Source organism: Neodiprion virginianus, chromosome 4, assembly GCF_021901495.1.
Source record: "Neodiprion virginianus isolate iyNeoVirg1 chromosome 4, iyNeoVirg1.1, whole genome shotgun sequence".
Classification (NCBI taxonomy): domain Eukaryota; kingdom Metazoa; phylum Arthropoda; class Insecta; order Hymenoptera; family Diprionidae; genus Neodiprion; species Neodiprion virginianus.
Window position 1 is genome coordinate 23,830,166 of NC_060880.1, and position 21,328 is coordinate 23,851,493.

Genomic DNA, 21,328 nt, shown 5'->3' on the forward strand with positions numbered 1-21,328 from the left:
TTGAAGTTGATTCATATGTAAAATGTTACGAGAAAGTAATTAAAACAGTTTCAACGAGGCTTCACTTCACTGGAATAAACTTCTGAAGGACCTTGTATACTCGTATCTGTATATCCCAGGGGGGCAAACAGTCAGCAGTCGAGTTACGAGCCCAATTGGAATATTGAAACGAGAGTCGCCATCATTTTCAAAGAATCCACACTTCTTAGACCAGCATCGAGAAAGTATTATATGAGCATCGGCATTTCCTAATGCGATTACAAATTCTGACAGTGACATCACTGGTTCACGTCTTCTATATCAAGTGGCGAGAAGGGTGTGGGATCTGTGCCGCGGAAGGCTGGCGTGCAGGCGATGGCGAAGTTTCAATTAAAAGTGGAAATGGATTTCTCAGACTGACTGTTTCAGACCGATTCTAGTCACTCGATAGGAATACACTCTGCAGTTGAGTCAATACCTGCACCTCGGTAACTCGAACTTTCTGTGGCTCCCGCAAGAACAAATCCTGTTCAAAAGTTTAAAGTTCTTTCCAATTTCGCGTTGGCACGGCACAGAGCGGTGAGGCGAATGTGAGCCATGAAGAACCGTAAAAGCTGCCGGAAAGTGAGACACGGAGACGATATTGAAAGCACAGCGTGAGTTTGCGCGTGTGTGTACGTGTTTGTTTCTCTTTGTGTTTTATACTTTCCTTCGCAGCTGTGCGCCGCGAATAATTTCTCGCGAGAATTTTACCACGACTGCGTAAAGTCGGTGACCGGACCACCCCATGGATTACGGGGGCGATCGAGGAGACACCTAAACCTATGCAAATACCCAGCCGTGAAGCTTAGGCTCGCTGACTTCATTGCCGGAAAACCTGAATAGCTTTTGAATATGAATGGGCGATATCCCTGAAGTCTGAATTCGCCGGTTATATAAGCCCGAACAGGAAAATAATAGCTATAAGTACTTATGGTAAAAGATGAAGAATGAATAACAAAACCGCTGTAAACATTTTCGCTGTCTTTCATCTCTGTGCATTGTTGAAAGATATTGCTGCCACTAAGACCACCGTTATGTAAAAATATTCAGGCTCTGTAACGGTATACCGCGTTACGAAAGATCCGACATCTTATGGAATCGATGGGAAATACATCTGGGTTTAAAATTTTGTATAGGATTCCATGGCGTTTCGGAATTTTTTTTATGGGTTCTCAGACACCTTCGCATGACACAACGTATGACGATTCTATGAATTTATCTGAAAATTTAGGGATTCAATCACGGTTATGTTATAAGGATTCTTTGATACTGCGAGGATCTAAAGAAAAACGTACCTACTTCTTTTTGTAACCAAATGTTGATACCTTGAAACCAACACACGCACATGATTTAGCACCATCAAGCTGATACAGTGCATTACCATACACCGCCTTTCGACTATTATCGCTAGATGCTACTGTTTATATATAGTATTATATGTACGAAACTCTGCCGCGATATTTCACTCAGTTACTTAACGTTATCCGTAGAGCAATCTCTTTCAGCACCGAGTCATAAATCACGAGCCGCGCGTTGAAAAGAGGTAGGTAAGTCGCAGGATGTGTGCCGCATGGTGCCGCGATGTAGCGCACGAGCTTTATACCCGCTTTGGTACACACGCATGTGTTTCAGGTGGGTCAAAGCCGAGGTGAGAGAACACGTGCGGTAGGTAGACGGTACACGTCCTGGAGCATTTTGTGTAAAGGTGAAAATAGGTAACTACGGTCGAATTTAGTCCGGAACTTACCGTAGACCCGGTACTGCCGTAACCGGCCTCTGGTCGGGACTTGTCGTCCACGTGACATGCGGAGTCGGACTTCCATGAGCGGAACAACTCAGCTGAGACCCGGTTGTGTTGGAGAATACCAGAGTGCTGGGTGGTTCTTGGATGAAAAATGGGCCCTGCTGACCGACCGCGAGCTCGAAGCTACATGCTGAAACAGACAATTACACGTTATGTAGATTTCATACATTTGGTAAACCAAGTCTAACCGTTCACTGATCAATGGAAGTATGATGAGCGATGAGCTGAAAATATGCGACGGTATATTTACCGCAGCTTGATTGCGTATCGAATGCGAATGTGGTAGACGACGAATAATGAAACTCGTACAATTTCAAGACGACCATCGAACACCGTCGAATATGTCGTTTTCGATAATCAATAGTTGAGTTTGATCAATGGACAGGAGACCGAAGGGCTGTCACAAGCCTTGGTAAAAGATACAAGCGCACCGATAGTTGACACGTGGTCGAAGAATGTTTCGAGACGTTGGTTTTCGATCAGACGTAATTAGCTGGTGCAATATCGTATCGGCAATAAGTCGACGGTCTGCTACCAAGAAGCATCGTTGCCTCACGCGAAACGGGGAGCTGCGTTGATACCGACGGGTTGCCTTGTCAAACGAAGCGAGAGACGGCGACGGTATCTCGGCTCGTTAAATACTTACGACTTCATCCAAGGCTCCGTGTCCTGGCCCTTAGGGTCGCGCCTCTGGAAGCGAAGGAAACCACCATCCCCTCGAATCACCGCGCCCTCGGGAAGCCCACAGCTGACAATGAGACGTCACGCTAATCGGCGGGAACGGAGGGAGGCCAGAGGCACTCTGGTCCTCTAAAAGTTCAATTTCTGCCTCCATATATTTCCCGGGGCAGCGGAGAACCGCCCACCTGGAGATAAAAGAACTGGGAAAATTTCATCTTCCCTTCCCGCGCTACGCGGCCACCGAGAAATGATCTTAAGCTCGGACGGTTGGGACTTGCATGAAGTATTGGACGAGCGGTTTATTCTGCGGTTTGGCTGCCCCGTTTTAGCTGCTTCGGAGTACCGCCATGACGGTTTCGCCTGTAAGTCCACGATGAGGCGTGGAACCCCAAGGTATACTCGTAATATTGCGCAACGAGGCGGGCCCTTACTTTTCCATTTGCGGAACGGTTATTCTTACGGTCTTTGTGATATTTCTCTCCCGAGTGCCTTTGTGTATTCGTGTAAAAGAGATGTTACCTAGACAAGTGGGTCGAAACCGTCCCTTTGCTCGACTTCGGATCATCAAACGCATCATTGGCAGTGTCTTCACCGAATGGATTATTATCAGCTATCATGTCTGGAATAGACTAAACTGGGACTATTTGAGATATTAAAAGATTATTTGAAACCGTGCAACCTACCATGAATTAAAATTTTTCGTAAGTATGAAAGTTTTTTTTTTTTAATTTGAAAAAGTAGCCTCAATTTCGAGAATCAAATTTTTTTCCAAGTACTGTCACTGTGCCAACTTAGCCCAAACTGCAGATTTCTTCATGTTTTATTCCCTCATTATTCTCCTTGTTGGGATTTTGTTTTAATTGAATGAATTTCAAATAAGAACGGATCCTTTAAATGAATAGGCAAGTGTCAGCGTGACCCATTTCCCATTTCATCGTAACACATATATGGTTACCTAGAAGTTCTTGTAACACGCTGTTGTTTTTCAGCAGTGAGCCTATATTTACTACGAAACGGTAAATTTACTTTCAATCCTCGAAGACGCGTAATAGCACGTTTAGTTCACATTCTTTCATTATAAACAATGAAACGGATCGTGACAGATACTCTGCAGTTACCTTCCATATCGTCTTAAATGATCTTCATTCTGTGGCAACAGAAGGCGGTGAAACACTACAGTTACCAACTACTCCTAGTTTTTTCTAGTCCATAGAGAGAAGCAGAGATAGTTTCGCACAGTTGTCGAAGACTCTCTACAGCTTTTTGCACCCCAGGGTGCACGATCAGGGTTTTTTTTCCCCAAACACTGCCTCAATTTCTTTAGTCCACCTACACGAGGTTTAACCTATTACCTTGAGAAACTTTGTTTTTTTCTTTTCTCACTTGCATTATTTCTGAACGACATGATATTATGCTCAATATATTGCCACACTATTGCCCGAAAATCGCTTGACTATGGAACGACACGCAGTATGACTAGAATAATCTGGAACAACTGTGAACAGTTTAAATTCTCTAAAGCAACTTGCTAGCAACCAAATTGAGAGTAAAAACTCATTTTCGATTTTTGTGACGAAAATTTCGAGACGAATTTTATGTCCATCTGAAACAACGTCAAGAAGTATCGAAACAAGTTGGAACAACTATAATCAACGATATTTTCTAAACATGGAGGATTGTTATTTATAAAGTCGTCCGGAATGAAAATGCATTTTTAGATTTAACTCCATCAGAATTCGATTCAGAGATCTCTCGAATTGGTACAATTCAGGATCAAAATATTAAAATCAAGCATAACTCTTAAGATTCTAGTTTCTGAAGACTAATAACAATTGTTATTACGTTTCTGGATTCTACTTTTTATATGTATAAAAAGAAATCCAAAACAAGTTGGAACAATTTTGAGAAAGTTTTCTTTCCTTATTTGGGGAGGCTAACTTCACGTAAGTCCTTACGTATCGTCAATCATACTTCACCTATATTTATATTGTTACAGTGCAGACAGAGAATAAAAAGAAAATGATGTAACCAATTTTGGGGAAAAAAATAGAAATCTATTAGAACCCGTTTTCCGCTCAGTCCTGCAATTACCGCGACCTTAACGACCCGGTTAGTAAAATTTATTGGCCAGACCGTCGATGTTGCTGCAATCGTTGTTGGTTTCATTGCGAAACACATGCTATCCATAAATCTACTTTTGGAAATTGGCAATCCACGTTAAATAGTTCTTGGCGAACTTGTACAAACGTAAATAACGTTAAGCTCTACCAAGGAACGGACTCTCTCTTTCTCTCCTTCTGTGATCTCGTGGGTTGCATCGCAAGGTATTCATCAGACTGATCGACTAGAACCAAGGCTAAAATAATTCAGTGCTCGAATTATTTATTAGGCCTTCCTTCGAATTTAATTCGATAATAGAGTAGAGGCGTGCTGCTTCGAAATGCGAAGTCGTATATTGGCGATCGATAGTAAACCGTAGACTTGTTGTATTTCAGAGTATCTAAAGTTTATGACTGGTTTCAGACATGCCTCACTCAGTCCTGCGTACAGTAAAAAGGGAAACGACACGAAGAAATGCCTGGTTTTAAATAATACATCGCGTGAGATATGATGATACGGACGAATTGGAAAAAATACGATTAATCTTGTAGAGTCAAAGTCTCGCTAGAAGTCAATATAAAATCCAGTCTTTTTGAAACTTATTTCAAATTCATATCAGGTATCAGCGATTTGGTTACTGCGATGAAATTGTCTTTTTAAAAGATTAACTATCATCGATTGCTGACGATTAATAAACTGCAAAACGGATTTTAAAAAGCTTACACCTCGTGAATAAATTGTTCGCCAATTTAATCTCGAATGCAATTCATCATTCTATTTGCCAGAATAACACAAACGGTTTATAATATATCTGAAGAATGGTAATAACAGACTTCAGAGAGTTTGTAAATCGAGGTACTCGCCACAATTCTTTCTGCGTATACTTTTGCGATTCAAATACGATACCATGCAGTGCAGTATACAATAAATTAATGTTGAAACAATTCTGAAATGCATGTGATTTTGGAAAGTGGTAAGTGGGTATGGCTTATCGATGCTTTACTTGCTGATTCGCTGCATTATATCGCATTACGTGCATAGAATTGACGGCTGACGATGAATAAATGTTCTCAATGGAATGATGTTATATTATGAAACAAATTAGAACAGCTGTGCAGTTTAATTGACTATACCGTGGAATGACGCATCATTTAGTAGTCGATCATTCAGTAAACCACGTGCTGTCAACGTGAAAAAGTTTACACTTCGCAAAAGTTCCAACCAAGTTTATATAATCCGATAAGCATTTCAATTCACGTCCATGTCAGTACCAGAAGACATCCTGATTCGATTATGTGATTTTATACAGCAACACCGACTGCTTATGTAGGTAGCTACGGAGGGAACGATCAGAATTTAATTTCCCTCGAAATTCGAAAGCAATAAGAAGCCGGAGAAGAGGCGGAATAAGATGAGAAAAGAAGACGCCGCGCCGGGTGATTGGGCGACTGAAATAGGCTTGGAGGTCGAGATGAGGAAATGGAAACGAATTCGGATAAAGTGGAGCTGAACGTATAAAACGAACGAGATGCGAATCGAACACCGTAAAAATGAGGCCTGGTTTGTCCAGCACGTGTTCTCTGCCGCGATACCTAAAGTCAGACAATGATGATGAACCTGAATCCCAATTTACTCAGGGGAATCATAGCTGAATGGAGAAAGAGCAAATAGAAATACCTCCAAAATCCTTCAACCTGAATCGAGACATTACATCCCATCACTTTTTCATTTCTGGAAATTGGTACTAATTTCGGGACAGACTGAGAGTGAAATTTCGATGAAGCGATGTGCAAGGTTTCCAAGGATATTATATGAATTCAATGTTTATAAGATCAAATAAGTTCACGAATGGACTGATAAATCAATATTACTATTTTCTTACTGAAAACCTTACAGCTTCATTCATAGAAAACGATACTTTCTTGCTCAATTTAATTAATTCAGGAACATAATTATGTGACGTTGAGTGTTTGAAATTACGTTTCTAAAAATACAGAACTTCATGTGAACTCAAATTATACATTCTCCCGGAGTTTCAATGTCTGAAATTTATCAACGTCGAGATTACTGCGCTGGCACGTATTACACCTACCTGATCTCGAAAGGCCAACTGGCCACCTGCAAAATTGAGTACTTTAGCTATAGGTGAACAAGCAAAAGGGCAAAGTTCATCAGGACGCGTGGAAGTGTCTGTAAATAATGAACCCAGTCGAGTTTCTTCAATAACGATAGCATTTCAAAAGTTTCGGGAAACCTTATTTTCTTAGGTCGTATGGGCTTGATCGTCGGTTCTTGAATGTAAATACGAATACAATATGAACTCCCCGTAACTTCCTGAGGCGGCGTGACTGAGCGCTTGGTTTCGGTCGAAAATCGATTTTTCCAGTTTCATCGAAACTTTACGTTTTCGAACCTCTAGAATCCGAAAAACAGGTTTTTAGAAAAATGTTGGTTTGTTCCGATAAACTCCCGTGGTGATCTCGGAACCGGCTCGATGAAAAAATCTAAAGCTTACAGAATTTTACAACGAAATGATGGACATGAAATATCGTCATGTTGCGTTCAGTTTGAACTTACGGTTCTACCGGAAATAAATCGATTTTCAATGTTTAACCGACAAACATATACTTTTACCTCCTTGTTACTTTTTCTGAATAACCGATTATATTTTTCCCAGTTTATACATGTATATTTTTTTTTAAATAGCATATACTTTGCAGTTGTCTAGAATTTTCCCTTTCTAATTTTGCTTTCAAAACTTTTTCATTTGACTACCAAGTTCTACGAGTTTCATATATTTCACTCGGCCATTTTCGCGATCATTGCTGAAGTTTATCGGACAGACCGATAGATTCTTCCCGTTTCATGGTGATGAAAAGTATCGCGAAAAAACAGTTTTTTCGACTTGTTTCCTATGCAAATAACATGTAAAAAAAGCTTATCTCAGTCTCGTCACGGGATTATTCAAAATAATTATGAATTTAATCTTCAATGGATGTGATTGTATATATCCAAAAATTAATATGGCTTCTTTATTACATTGGGCCACCCAGAGGCCAGGTATTAATAAAATCGGGACTTTTCACACCTTTCATTCAAATGGCGGACTGAAACCGACTTTCCAAGGCACACGCGATCAAATATGTTATTATCTATATAAAAACACAACCTGCAGTCCCACTGTCAAAGCGAACTGCAAGATTATTTTGCATAATTCCGCGACGAAACTGGACCGAGTGTAATTTTTTCATACCAAATGTGAATAAGTACAATTCACCTCTTAGTCTCGATCTAAAAATTCATACTTCAGGAAGATTCTTAATCAGGCAAAATGTAACGCTTAGACTTCGATCCGCAAGAAAATGTTTTTTTCAAACAGTCCTAATCCGAAACAGTCTTGTGCTTGATGGTCTGGCAGAAAACCGTGAAGATTTTGCTGCCGGGAAGAAAATTGAATCTGACTCGGACTCCGAAACCTACAGCAGCGGCAGCCTACTTTTCGACCCCTTCATTTTCCGCGTTCCATTCGATTCATCGCTGTCGGGAGGAAAAATACAGCGGCCAGGCGGCTATCGCTCGCTAACAAGCACCTCCGACTTTCGACCTGATTGGACACTTTCAGGAAAATACGAGCCCGCTTATTAGCCCTTTTCTGTCGAACTCGATGTATGGATTGGTCACCTCCTCTCCCCCTAAACACGCGCTGCTCTCACACAACTTGCACTTCGAAAATTGCTTCTCGTTATCGCCAACCGAATCTCTGGAGGCCTTATTCCGAAATCGTATTACTTTGCTACAGTGAAACGGCTACTCAAGTTATGGAGGTCAATTTTTTTGGGTTGGATAGTATCTTCACACGGTTATGGCATCTTCTAGACAGAGCTAACAAGAGAAACTCGGCATTAATTCTTTGATATTTCAAAGATAGAACCGACCCATGATCATTACGTTTTTAGAATACCAAAATAGTTTTTCCGACACGCGAACGAACGTTTTTTTTTTTTTAATAAATACCAACTTGAACTCTTCACCCTATAATTCTTTTATTATCTTTGATTTCAGCAATTATTTCGTCCTATGGACAAATTTATGTCAGCCTATATACTGATGGTTCAATTTTGCACACGTTTTGTTTCTTGTTTGTTTCGTTTTTCGACGATTGAGGTTGTGTCGTACAGGAAATGAGCGTAAAACTATTAGTCACCCCAAAGACGTCGAGCTTTGTCATTATCACCACCGTTTCATCGCGGCAACTGATAAAATATCAGAATAAGCCCCTGAGAGAAAATGTCCGCCTTCCAGTATGTTCGAAAAAGAAAAAAAAAAAAGACAAACGTCGAAATGTGATTGTAGGTACTCATTTTTTAATCCGCTCGATCTGGAACGGAAAAATACAGTTACCATTATTTCTAACCAACATTGACTCACGGATAATTCGAAAAGTTTTTAACCAGAGGAGACTCAAGTGTAATTAGTTTCTTCTCTCTTGGGAACTAAATGCGCGAAGTCGAGAATATCCCGATATTTTCAAATCCCGCAAGCAGAGGTGCTAGAATGGTCTAATCAAACATCGTGAGATAATTTTATTGCACAATGTTGGGAATAGCAACAAAAATACAAATAATGTTTTCAATAAATTTTATCATTACATTATCACGGAATATTGATTGATCGAAATGTCTGCTTTACTTTTTTATACCCGTTTTATTCAATTCTAAACAACATCGGAAAAACGCAGCCGAGGAACTGAACATTTTTATAGGTCGTTGAGTCAGAATTTGGCGATCGCAACTACGGATTAATAATGTATCGAACTAAAAATGGAGGAAATTGGCGAACTTTGTTAAAACCTTAAAGTTTACGAATAATCGCCAAATTCCGTGAACCGGAGTAAATAAAAAGTTTATTGTCCATCTTTCAAATCTCGTCAAATTCGAATATAGTATTTGAATTTGCAGTGACTTGAAAAACTTCGATATCGAGATTATCCGATAAATTGGATAGCCCTTTTTCCGCGGAAAGATTTGACATAAAAAGTTTTTTCAAGTAATCAGGGCTGAAGTTAAGTGAGTAAATACCCATTTATCTTGGTGCTTCATATTATAAAAGTGCTAAATAACTTGCAGGTACCAAACCAAGTTTTACAGTAGTGGTGTGAAAATGGTTAGCGTAGAGAAAAAAAATGTGATTATTACCGCATGAAAGACTGTGCGGATATATTTCTGCTCAATAAAACTCGAGGTACCTAATTGCGCGTATATCGTAGTAACCGAATCATTCAAAAAGCTATTCGAGAAATTTCATCACGGCTATTAAGTTTACTTTCAAGGTTCAACTACGTCCTGACACATAACCGTGATTCACATTCGACCAAAAATTTCACTCACGCATTCTTGGGTTGGCTATTCATCAACCTCTTCGCATTGTTCCACTTCCCGGAGAAATTGCCCAGTATGGTTACTGAAAAACTGAACAAGTATAGAATTAACTAGAAAAAAAATTAATAAAAATAATGAAACTTTCGAGATATTTTTGCAGCTTGTCTTGCTGGATTTTCCGAAATGCGACTATTATAAAACGGAGATGTTTCGACGGTTTAAATTTTGCTAATTATTATCGCTGTGACGGGTGTGAAGTGAGCTTTTCACTAATTTTGAATGAAATTTTTGAGACTTTGACTTCCTAGCGTATGACTGCGAAATTTTAAACTGGAGCAGGAAAATCAAGGCTCAGTTTTCGGCACGTCCGCCAACTCTGCACTGATTTCAGAATAAATTGAAACAAAACAACTTCATCGCGACCACTGCACGATAACTCCAAATCATTTAGTACGTCTAGCACGAATTCGGTGCAGAATTGCGGCATAGTCATATATATGTATACATATGACACGTATTCGAGACGATAATTCATTTTTATTTGCCCCAGTGATTGGCTGCGTGGAAATCCTGCGGCTTAGTCTCTCCCGTCCATATCCCTTCGTTTGCGACGAATTATTCTCCAATTTTATCTTCTGTCATTGCACACCTCCATCAGAGAAACCCCCAATTAATTTCGAACGCGACTCACATGCATAATGTCGTCCTTCATTGTCGCCAATAGCCTGAGTTATTCGAAGTAACTATGAATGGGATGGGAACTTGTCAGCTCGAAAATGTGCCGACACAAAAACATGGCTGAAAAAAAGGTTTAAAAAGTGTAATTAAACTTTGTCGCAGGTTGAATGCGATTTCAAATAATGTGTGTGTGATTTAGAAAAAGTTTCTCAACCACTAAACTTCAACTGTAAAAACCTTGTCGTTAACAACGTTCGAAAGATCACATTGCTGAACTATTTTCTTCGCCGAAAAATCTATAGCGCTCATCCGACTTTCATGCATAATGGCTTTTTTTTATTTCCAAATGAGTATACTACAAATTGTCTAAGATAGATTTGTTTTTGAGAAAAGCTCGATGTTTAATATTGACATGATTTACAAATGATAATCGCACTATTTAGCTACGAATACATTATTTTTATACCCAAAATCAAAGTTAGATAATCTGCGGAGAATTCAATGAGGTGATCAGTCGCAAAATTCAATAGATTAGCTTAGCAAAGAATTTTTGAGCCTCTAGTGTCATCTCATTTTTCTTTCGATTAGTTTAACCCCAATATAAAATCACTGACTAAATATCGATCAATGGAGAAAATTAGATTTCAATATATTGCATCAGTAAACGACGCGAAAATTTGTACGTATGCGATTATGCGCGATACGCACAAGAAGTACGGTTAAAATTTATTTCGTGATTATCTGAAAGCTTTCAATCAAAACTTTGCACTCTGCAGCTTCGGCAGAATCGAATCGAACGGTCGGTCTGACGGAGCAGACGCAGAAAACCGCGGAAAATATATAAACCAATACGTAGTCAGAGGGAGAGAGAGAGAAGAAGAGAGAGAAAATGAGAGAGAGAGAGAGAGAGAGAGAGAGAGAGAGAGAGAGAGAGAGAGAGAGAGAGAGAGAGAGAGAGACGGGAGCTGCAGCAGTCGCGGAAGTTGAAAAACTAATCAAAGGTTCGTTATTTGCTATTTGGGAAGCTTGTTTATACTGGAAAAGTATTGGCCTCTCCGTGTTTGTTAATCACCATGGCAAACACCCGAGTTCCCGACCGCATGCTCGCAATAATATCGCCTTCACTGCTGCAGAGTACAGTCATCATTTTACCTCTACGAAAGGTTCAAGCTACACCTGCGTAAAGCGCGTTAACTCTCACAGGAAAAATAATAACAGGATAATTGTACCGAAAAAATCATCATTTTCACAGCTGCAGAAAAAATTTATCACGATTCATGCGAGAACGTGTGCCGTTTCGCAAATTTATCTCACTGATTTGTATTATTATTCTTAAAGAGTTAATATTGTTGCAAAATTATTTAAATTACGGATAAATTATTTCCTTGTATCGATATGGAATTTTGATTTTTTTTTAAATTTTATCAGAATAAATTACTTTATGATTAAGAAATTTGTTTTTCTGGGTGAGTTCTTTTTCACTTGAGTTATTGAAATTTCGTTTCAAGTACTAGATAATTGTGTGAATATTCGTGTAATAGGTGGTGAATTACATCCTTTCTTTTTAGTCGTTAACGTACCAGCCATTGGACTGAATTGCAGAACAGAAAAGGGGTTTTAAATTACCGTGAAAAACGTACCGCGCCTCAAGCTACCTTGATGTTCCATGAACTCGACATTCCGTCATGTGCGTATGGCATATTCCGTTTCCCGTTTGAAAATAAAATGATAAGAATATCCTTGAATGAGCTGTATTTTCTCGTCAAGTGGAAAAACACTGGGGGGAATTAAACAGCCGTGAGAGCCGATTGGAATTAAAGTAGTTTAGAATTAGTGGTTCGTGTTTTTATTCATTTATTTTTTTTCTAATTTTACCTTCACAACTTTTTTATTTCGCAGTCAAGCCCTATCAATTTCAGAGTTTTCACTCGGCCGTTTTCGCAAAGGTTTGTAGAAAAGGCCAACAGACTCTTCCATTTTCATGGTGATGAAGAGTATCGCGAAAAAACAATTTTTCCGGCTTTTTTTTTTTTTTCTTCTTTTTTATACGTATTATAGATTTTATTTATCACGGGTGTAGTCACATTGAGTACTTTTTTCAATTCCAGCTGACAACTATTTGACGAATTACCAGATCGTTCTACCTCAAACTGTACCAACTGGCATTGATATAAAAAAAAATAAAAAAAAAAAAAAAAGGAGTAAAATAAGAAATCCATCTAAACTTCTCTGTAGCCGCATTTCGTACGTGATTTTTCTCGGTGCGCGGATATTGAGTTTTAGCGAGTGAACCTCTTCAATCTCGGTCGGGAAGAATTTCCAACCTGGACTGTCCCTGCAGCTTATACGCCACAATAGCGTTACTGCACTCCAATTCTGCCAATCAATTATTGGTCGGGAATCCAGGGAGGATCGCCCCTGCATCCGCTTCGGCTCTGCCAACGTTATACTGTAGCATGGACCATTTCGTCCGTCTGGCTATCCGGGGAGATTCTGCCGGAAATTAGGAACTGCGTAATTTATCGGTTCGCAAATATACAGACCGTATCCATCCAGCCGTGCACTCACGGCGAACACAGGATGAGGCTGCGGATGGAGTTTGAATCGTTTCGAACTGTAACGCGCGGATTTCGTTTGCCGAAAGTATCCTCGAGAGCAATTTCTGTTTACGGCTATTATATTTATTACGCAGTCCTCGACTATTTTCATTTCTTGCCATGAGCAAAAAACAGTTCTCGACGAAAAATGAAAATTAGTTTTCCAATTCTGACTAGTGAATTTAGTACGTTTTATTATTCGTTTTTATTACAATGATTCGTATTATATTTTCTTGTAACTATTGCGATAATTTAATATCGGTGTCGCAATTCATTGGTTTTAAGGCCTCGTTTAGATGAAAATAACGTAGTAAAGTTAGCAGATTTAATGTAGCAATAACTTAAAAATGAACTTAATATTGATAATTGTATTATCACACTGAACAATTACTTCTGCCACATTTTTGTTGAGTGGGAATTATATTTAAACCGATGTCGCATTGATACACAATTTATTAAAATTTTCCAGCAAGTGTAACAACAAGAAATGAATTGTTTCTCAACGTGTAAAGAAAATGAAGAAAATTTGTTTGAAAATACAACAGATGAGAGAAATTGTTTTTTCATCCTCAGGGCTCGGTCCATCGGTCTGAAACATATTCAAGGAACGCTAACGACTTTCGAGTGACAGTAGGCACAAGGCATCGCGAATAACCACATCTGGTTTTCACTGAGGTTTTTATATGAATATATTTCTTAACTCAGACGTTTCTATTTGTGAATTTAATTTCTTAGAGCGACGGCGCTCTGAATGGGGCTTAATTTTTCTCAGTCGGGGTCTCACTACAGGAAAGACGTGTAGGAGACCTTTTCACTAATGCCTCATGCGCCCCACGTTAGCGGAAAAATAAACAGCGATGCTCAACTTCGTGGCAGCCTTGAGAATGCCGTAAGATTCGCAAGAATAATTCATCGTACTTGAATAATCGAGTTTTTTTTTCCAATACATTTACCAAAATGTTTCGTTCGGAAGAAATATTTTTATGTGAAAAAAAAAACTTGGTCGTAGTACAAAAAAATCGCTGAAATTAGAAGTTTTTCCATTTGAACTAGTCAATAAATCTCGAAGGACGAAATTTTTCATTAAATTGACTTTCGAAGCTTGTAACCTTCGAACTATTTGGGTTACCGATTCTGCTTACAGGACACTTTTGCAGAGTATCTAATTCTGTAAAATATATTGCTTCGAAGATCAAGACCGTATTATAAAATGCGACTGAATGGTAGCTGTTTGATAAACGTGACATCTTAATGTCAATACCGTAAGTTGTTCACCCAATTTTAATTAGTGGTAGGCGTTATAGCGCATTTCTTTTGTATAAAAAAAAACTCTCTCGTCATCACCCAATGATAATGGAATTTTTCCTCACATCTTCGGATAGTTACAAAAACGCTGGATGATAAAATTATCAACGAAATTTCGTTCAACGAAATATTTCGTTCATTCCTATATTTAATTTATTTAACATTTGCCACATTAATTGCTATACTTGTTGGTACCAGTTACAGTTACTGTTTGAAGCAAAGCTTTCATTTTATATGCGCAAGCAATATTCAAAGCATTTGATTCGTGTGGTTTTCGTGGAATTTTGATTTCTCAGTGATTGTAGAAATTCTTTGGAATTGTAAAAATTCCACAACTATGGTAGACACTGTGAATCCTTACAGCTGACAATGAACTGTATAATAAAACAATCGAATGACCCTCATAGACTATCGTGTAGAACAATATCGTACAAGAATCGATAGAAAATATCAACAAATGACGAGGGAGGAAAAAACAAGAAGAAGAATAAAGATGAGGATACAGGATAATGGAAAGACCTGCAACGCTATCCTGCAATGCTATGCTTCAGGCCCTCCGTTATATCTCATCGTCAGTCGTGCACTTTGTCGTCCGTTTGATACGCTTTGAAATACTACAATAAGAGGTAAAAACAACAGTACTCGGGGCCCTTCAAACGCTTTGTATGCGCGTTACATGCATGCATGGCATACGTATCACACGACTCTACACATGCACGATCGTAGGTTTGTAACTATAATAGGCGTAGGGAACGCAGGTTCACCGGTAGCCGGAGTTACATTCTCCAAATGCATGTCGAGAGTGTAGGAACAGGGCTCGGTGCACGGGCATGCATGAACATTTGCACGTATTGTTCATGCGAAATATATGCATCCATACATTCTATGTAAATCCCTTTTCATGCGAGATGTTCTCTCATCCGTGACGTGAGGATACCTTCACAGACTCGTTTCGTTGGAACAGATAACGAAAATAATAAGCGTACCTTTTTGCTCTACTTCGAATTCCTGACGAATTTTAAAGTCTTTAACTCAAGTCTGAAAGTTTTACCTCGTCTAATTACCTCTTTCTCATTCAAATAACGCGTGGAAAAAGTTATACTTGTTTTAGTCTTCTGCAAGAAATTTGCCAAGATAATGGTGTGGTATTTTTTGTACGGCAAAAAGTAGTGTTCAGACCTTGTTCTGGCATAAGAAAAAAAATAAATAAATAATCAAAAATATCATCTTCGTTCTGACTAATAATGGATCATTACGATTTGAGTCGTCTCAGCAGCTTTTTGTAGGATTCTTTTGAGTTTCGATTTCTCATTGAAAAACCTAACGATGAATGGATTTGACTCGATGCCCGGATAAAAATTTGATAAGGTATTAAATCAGGCCTTCAAGAGTAATGTTGAATTTGGAGGAATATGAAAATGAAATTAAATAAAATGTTTTTATGGGTTTTTATGTTCAATGTTGTTTTTTTTGTGCAAATATGACGAATAAGAGTCCCCTTTGCTTAAGCAGTGGAATCTCTAAACTACAAAGAAAGTAACACGATTTTACCTGCTGGGTTTTTATTGATTAACAGAATAGCTCGTGCCAAAAATTCACCTCTGGCGAAATCAATGGTGAACTCATTTACAAACAGTGTGAATTATCATTGACAAAGCTGAATCGAAAATATACGTTACTGCTGCAAAATCTGTTTGATTACCGGTCGACTTCAACGTTCATTTTACTCATTGGATCGTATAATAATCATTCGCTGTTCAAATATAAATGCGCATAGAATACACATGCGGTGTCTATATTTACCCGGGTTAAAGGACTATCGAGAATTAGGTAATCAACCGGGTCATTCGGCTGCAACAGTCAGCAAAATTCGTGAATTACGAAGTGTTACAAATGTCGGAGTTTCTTCCTTGTTTCTTCCAGTGCGAGAAATTAAGCAGAGAAAATGATAGAAAACCCGATTTTTGAGCGTGTTTTTTGTAGTCAGGAAGTCGAAGAACTTGTTAGTTTTTTCCACGATTTCCACGATGTGAGTTTAAATGTAAACATTGATTCTTGTCGGACCAAAAATCTTCAAAGTCTTGAACTAATTAGATGAGAAAATATCTTCATCGTGGAACCGATTTTAAAATAATCGAATCAAAAAATTAAGGTTCGAAATTTTTATTCATAAATCTCTGAAAATGTGGAGGCACGAAGACGTTTCTATGTTCATTACAAACGCCTGGGAAAGTGAAAAATATGTTGATCAAGTTGTAAATAATAAAGTCGAAATTTGTTTGCAAATTGGTACAGAATGCCTCATGAATAATATATTTGTAAAATTGTGCGAATTCACGTTTGCAAGGTTATAGAGAATACAGTCCAACTTGGAAATTGTGTTTTCATATAGTTAGTAAATACTCTAGTTTATAAGCATACAATTAAGAAATTACATTGCAAAATGAGGCTAACTTGTTATTGTCGAATTATCATGCGTTCGTTTTTTTCCCGTCCCTCATACTACTAATACTAATTTGACGGTTTTCGACTTGTTTCATAATTTGCAACGTCAATCAAATCCAGGTTAATCGAATAATATTACTTTTCTTTAGAAAACAATTTCTACCTTATTCGAAAATTTGGAAAATATCCGTGATAAAAGGCGTGTTACGCATTAGCCAACGGCGTTGAACTAAGACGTGAAGTCGGGGTGCGTGTGGGGAGCTTTAAAGCTCTTGAAAAAGGCCGCGAGGGAGGCCTTAAAGCAGAAATTACATTCAGCGTCATAGCTCCAAGTTAACTGCGAATCCAAACGTCATGGGTCAAATTTTGATTGGGAATTATGAGCTCGTATGGGACGTAGCTTGTACTTTTCTGCCGTTTGTCGTGTCATTTTATTCACCGACGACGGCTGATTTCTTTTCAAGACTCGCAAAGAGCCAGTCATGACTGAATTTTGAATAAAAAAATTTTGCCATACATTTAGGCCATGATAAAGAGACCCGTGTTTCGGTGTTTTTTCAAATGTGCATTTTCTGTGAAAAAAAAAAAAATTAATTAAAAACTTGTATTTCAAACGAGAAATTCCACCCTCTTACAGACAGGAGTTAAAATTGAGGTAATAAAGCGAATAATTAGGGAATTGTTTTTGATTTGTTTGGAAACAATTTTGGGGGTGAATGATAAAAATTCGTCCGAGCCCTAAATAAGGACCACCCTATTGTAGAGTCACATATTCTTCAATATCCAAGTTACTTTGGGTGTTGAATTTTTGTAAAAATATGAGGCAGTTGAGAAAAAATGATACGCAACGTTTTGAGATCATTCTTATGACATTAGAACGTTTTTTTTTACAGAGAATCCGCACTTTCGGTATTTATCTTGTTGCCAAAAAGTTCCCATTCACTGAAACGCCGAAACACGAGTCTCTTTATTTTGTTTCAAATGTGTATGAACAAAATTTTGTTGATGCCAGTCAATCCTATTTCACGATTTCTGATCCGTCTCGAAAGATAAGACGACGCTAATTCTGCATCCCTGCAACATGCGGATTGCGCGATTCCCTCTGACAATGAGCACCACTGGCACGCGACTCGACGTATTCAGTGCGGAAATAAATTTGAGGTGAAAAAGACTCGACGACTCTTTTGACGGGGAAATATAATTGCCAGGAAAATAAACAATTACGAAACTCCATCCAGCCCTCTCTCTCTCTCTCTTTCTCTCTCTCTCTCTCTAATTTATTTTCTCTCTCTGCATTATACTTATTCTTTGCGTTTCTAATTGTGAGAAGAAGAAAATTCACGCAATAATTCAAGCCTCGCAATTTCACTCCCGCTAGCCATCAGAGATTTCACTCCATATCCTTCGAGGGGACCGGAATGCATGAAACAGTTTTTACGGGTGAAGAAAATTGCTTCAGATCTGTTAATTACGCTTCATTCGTTCTTCAAGGATTCAATGTCTCTTTTTTAACAACGACAACAATTTTTATTTGATGCGTCAGAGCAATTTTTACGACAGCAATTTTCATTTCACGGGTTGCAGGCATAAACAAGTTAGAGTGTTCAAAGAGAGCAAAAAATACTAACACGTTTCACATTTATTTTATAAGAATTCTAGCATTAAAATCATTGACAGAAATTTTTTGGCGACATGACCAAACGTTTGTACCGATCGTTATCAACATACTGGTTCAGATTTCATAGTCATTTAATTTTTTTATGCTTTGTCACTGAAACTTCTGATAAACGAAGATCGGAATTGAGAATGCCAGTTTTCACGAACATTACATAGAAAAATAGTTTGCCTCCTGTAAAAACTTTCACAGATTGTTTTCACTTAATTTTCTTACTTAAAAAACACAGCTTGTTTTAAAGGCTGAAAAAAAGCGTGAAATCTTATCGTGCCGTGCGCTGCAATTTTGTTCCTGCAACAGCTTTATAAATCTATTAGATATTCATAACATAGATGACGGGAATCTTTGCAAAATAAAGATTCAATCGACATTGTTTAAGTTTAAAAAAATTCACTCGAAATAAAGCTTATGCTATCTTATGAGCTAAAATAGTTTTAAAAAAAGCAAAGAAATGAAACATTGATGTATAAATGAAATCAAATTATGTAAATTGGAACAACGTATTTTTTGTTGCATAAGATGTCATCAGGGATTTTCGTAAGACGCATGACGAGGGAAAGAGGCTGCGTAGTATATCGTTATACATCTCGAACGCGATGAAAGAATCACATTTTGCGAGAAATCGAACGGAATCAGGAAAGCGTATAAAAATAAAATGAGGCAACCCATCGTGCGTTATCCCACAACTTCGGTAGCTCATATGCTTTTAGGGTTCTAAGCTGATTCCATATTGAAAAAAAATATTCCAAGAATCCGTTACTCGATCCGCTATGTCGACTTTTCAAATAACGCGTTAATAATTTTCTGACCGCGCTCTCTTCCATCAAGTATCAATTGAAGCTCTTGTACCATATTTCAGAATCTTTCTTAATTTTTCTTTTTTTTCCATTACTAGGAAATATTTTTTGCTATTTTAATAATACTTGAAAAATTTCGAAAGCTCTGTGTGTAAATTTAATAGTAATATCGATCTTGAATAACTTTTTCTCTTCGACACTGAAATTAAAAAGTGCATTTATTATTCGATGTAATGTTCAGTAAATTTATTGCGTTAAAGACAATAGTACAAGTATTTTGTAGACAGGAAATAAAAGATTGTCACTTTAGTTTTATGCGAATAGAAATAAACAATCTGATTTTCGATCTTTGGGAAACATACAGTATAAATTTCAACACGTGGAAAAAGCAAGAAAGAGGAATAATTTTTGAAAAATAGAAGCACTATAAAATATTTTCAAACCCTAAAAATGATCGAAATTCGTATTCTGAAAATGTGATTGAAGGAATTGCATTGTCGAAGGATCGTGTCAAGTGGGAGCGATGAATCCTCGTATTTGTTAACAAAACCGAAGAGACATCTTTCTGACATCAGCTCCTCGCCTCAAGAAGGCTGCCAAAAACGAGAAGAAAAAACACGCGAATGACGGCAGTGCTAATTTCGAACTTTCCTCCTAGCCGTGCGACGCGTTTACCTGCCGCGACTGGTTGAAAATAATTCTTAATTACTTTTTCAGTTGCAATTATCAGCTCGAAGCGAAGTTTACGAGTTAAGTTTTCACGACGCGAACTGCTGTTAAACACGCAACTCTGTTTGCTGGAGCTGGAGCGACGGGGTTGGAAAAGCCACGAAGAGTAGTCGGGAAACTCGCTGAAAATTCACCATGAGATGGACAGGGGATGCTTGTTAAAATACCCGTACATCCCTTATATCTCGCCTTTCGTTTCATTACTCCAGCCGTGTTTTCCACTCGCCTGAATATTTTCTGAACTTTGCCAAGAAGCGATCCCTTGGACCTTTCAAATTGGGGCAACTTATTAGTTTCTTTCTTTTTCTTTTTTTATTTTTTTTTTTTTCTTGTCATGCTGGAACAAGGTTCAAGCATTAGTTCTTGTACGAAAAATTCCTCGAAAGTATAAAATTTTAGCTCATGACTGATAAGGGAACCGCATCGGGTGTTTGACTCTATTCTTGATGAAACTTTGCAGGGTTATAGAGTGGGTCAGACATTCGATCCGTATATTTTGTTTTTGTGAAACCCACTTCTGAAAATTGCAAGCTTTTTCGTTTTTCGATCGTAACTCATGAACTGTGCAAGTTAAAGAAAAAGGTTTCAATGGTAAAATCATTGTAAAATTTTTGATAGTTACGCATTATTTATTGAAAAAATGAGTTTCTTCGATCACAACTATCTGCGATATTTTTGCACGTGACTAAGTATAAAGCACTTAGCTTGAAGTAAAAGTATTTTAATTTCGGGAGGATTTTAGGTTCAGCAAAAAAATTGTAATGTACAGACCTTCTTCCGGTAAATATCCAACAAATACAATTTTCCTCAGCGCATTTACGGAATGATTATACTGTACCTGTAGCTGTAACCAGAATATCCAGTATTTGTTACTATTTTGTCGCGAGTATTGATAACGCGATATTGGCACAGTAGTAAATTGACGTTAATCCCATATCAGTGATTAAAAAAAATTTAGTAAATCGAATGCTAACAGAAAAAAAAAGTATACAGTCCTGAAAATTCTGGTTGCAGAAAAACTGTGACTCGTACCTAATTTCATAACAATTTAAAAAATATAAAAGTAGTCGTTTCAACGATACGCATTTGGCTTAAATTCAACTGTCACAGTGAAGAAA

At 38.0% G+C, this 21,328-nt stretch overlaps 1 protein-coding gene across 1 annotated transcript in view; it reads right to left on the minus strand.

Annotated features, from left to right (window-relative positions):
* The window catches only part of LOC124302372 (Down syndrome cell adhesion molecule-like protein Dscam2), a 192,071-nt gene that overhangs the window by 84,752 nt on the left and 85,991 nt on the right, over positions 1-21,328 (minus strand). The window contains exon 4 of the mRNA XM_046758499.1: positions 1,769-1,955. Coding sequence (XP_046614455.1) covers positions 1,769-1,955 — 187 coding nt within the window. The remainder of the gene's footprint in view (positions 1-1,768; positions 1,956-21,328) is intronic.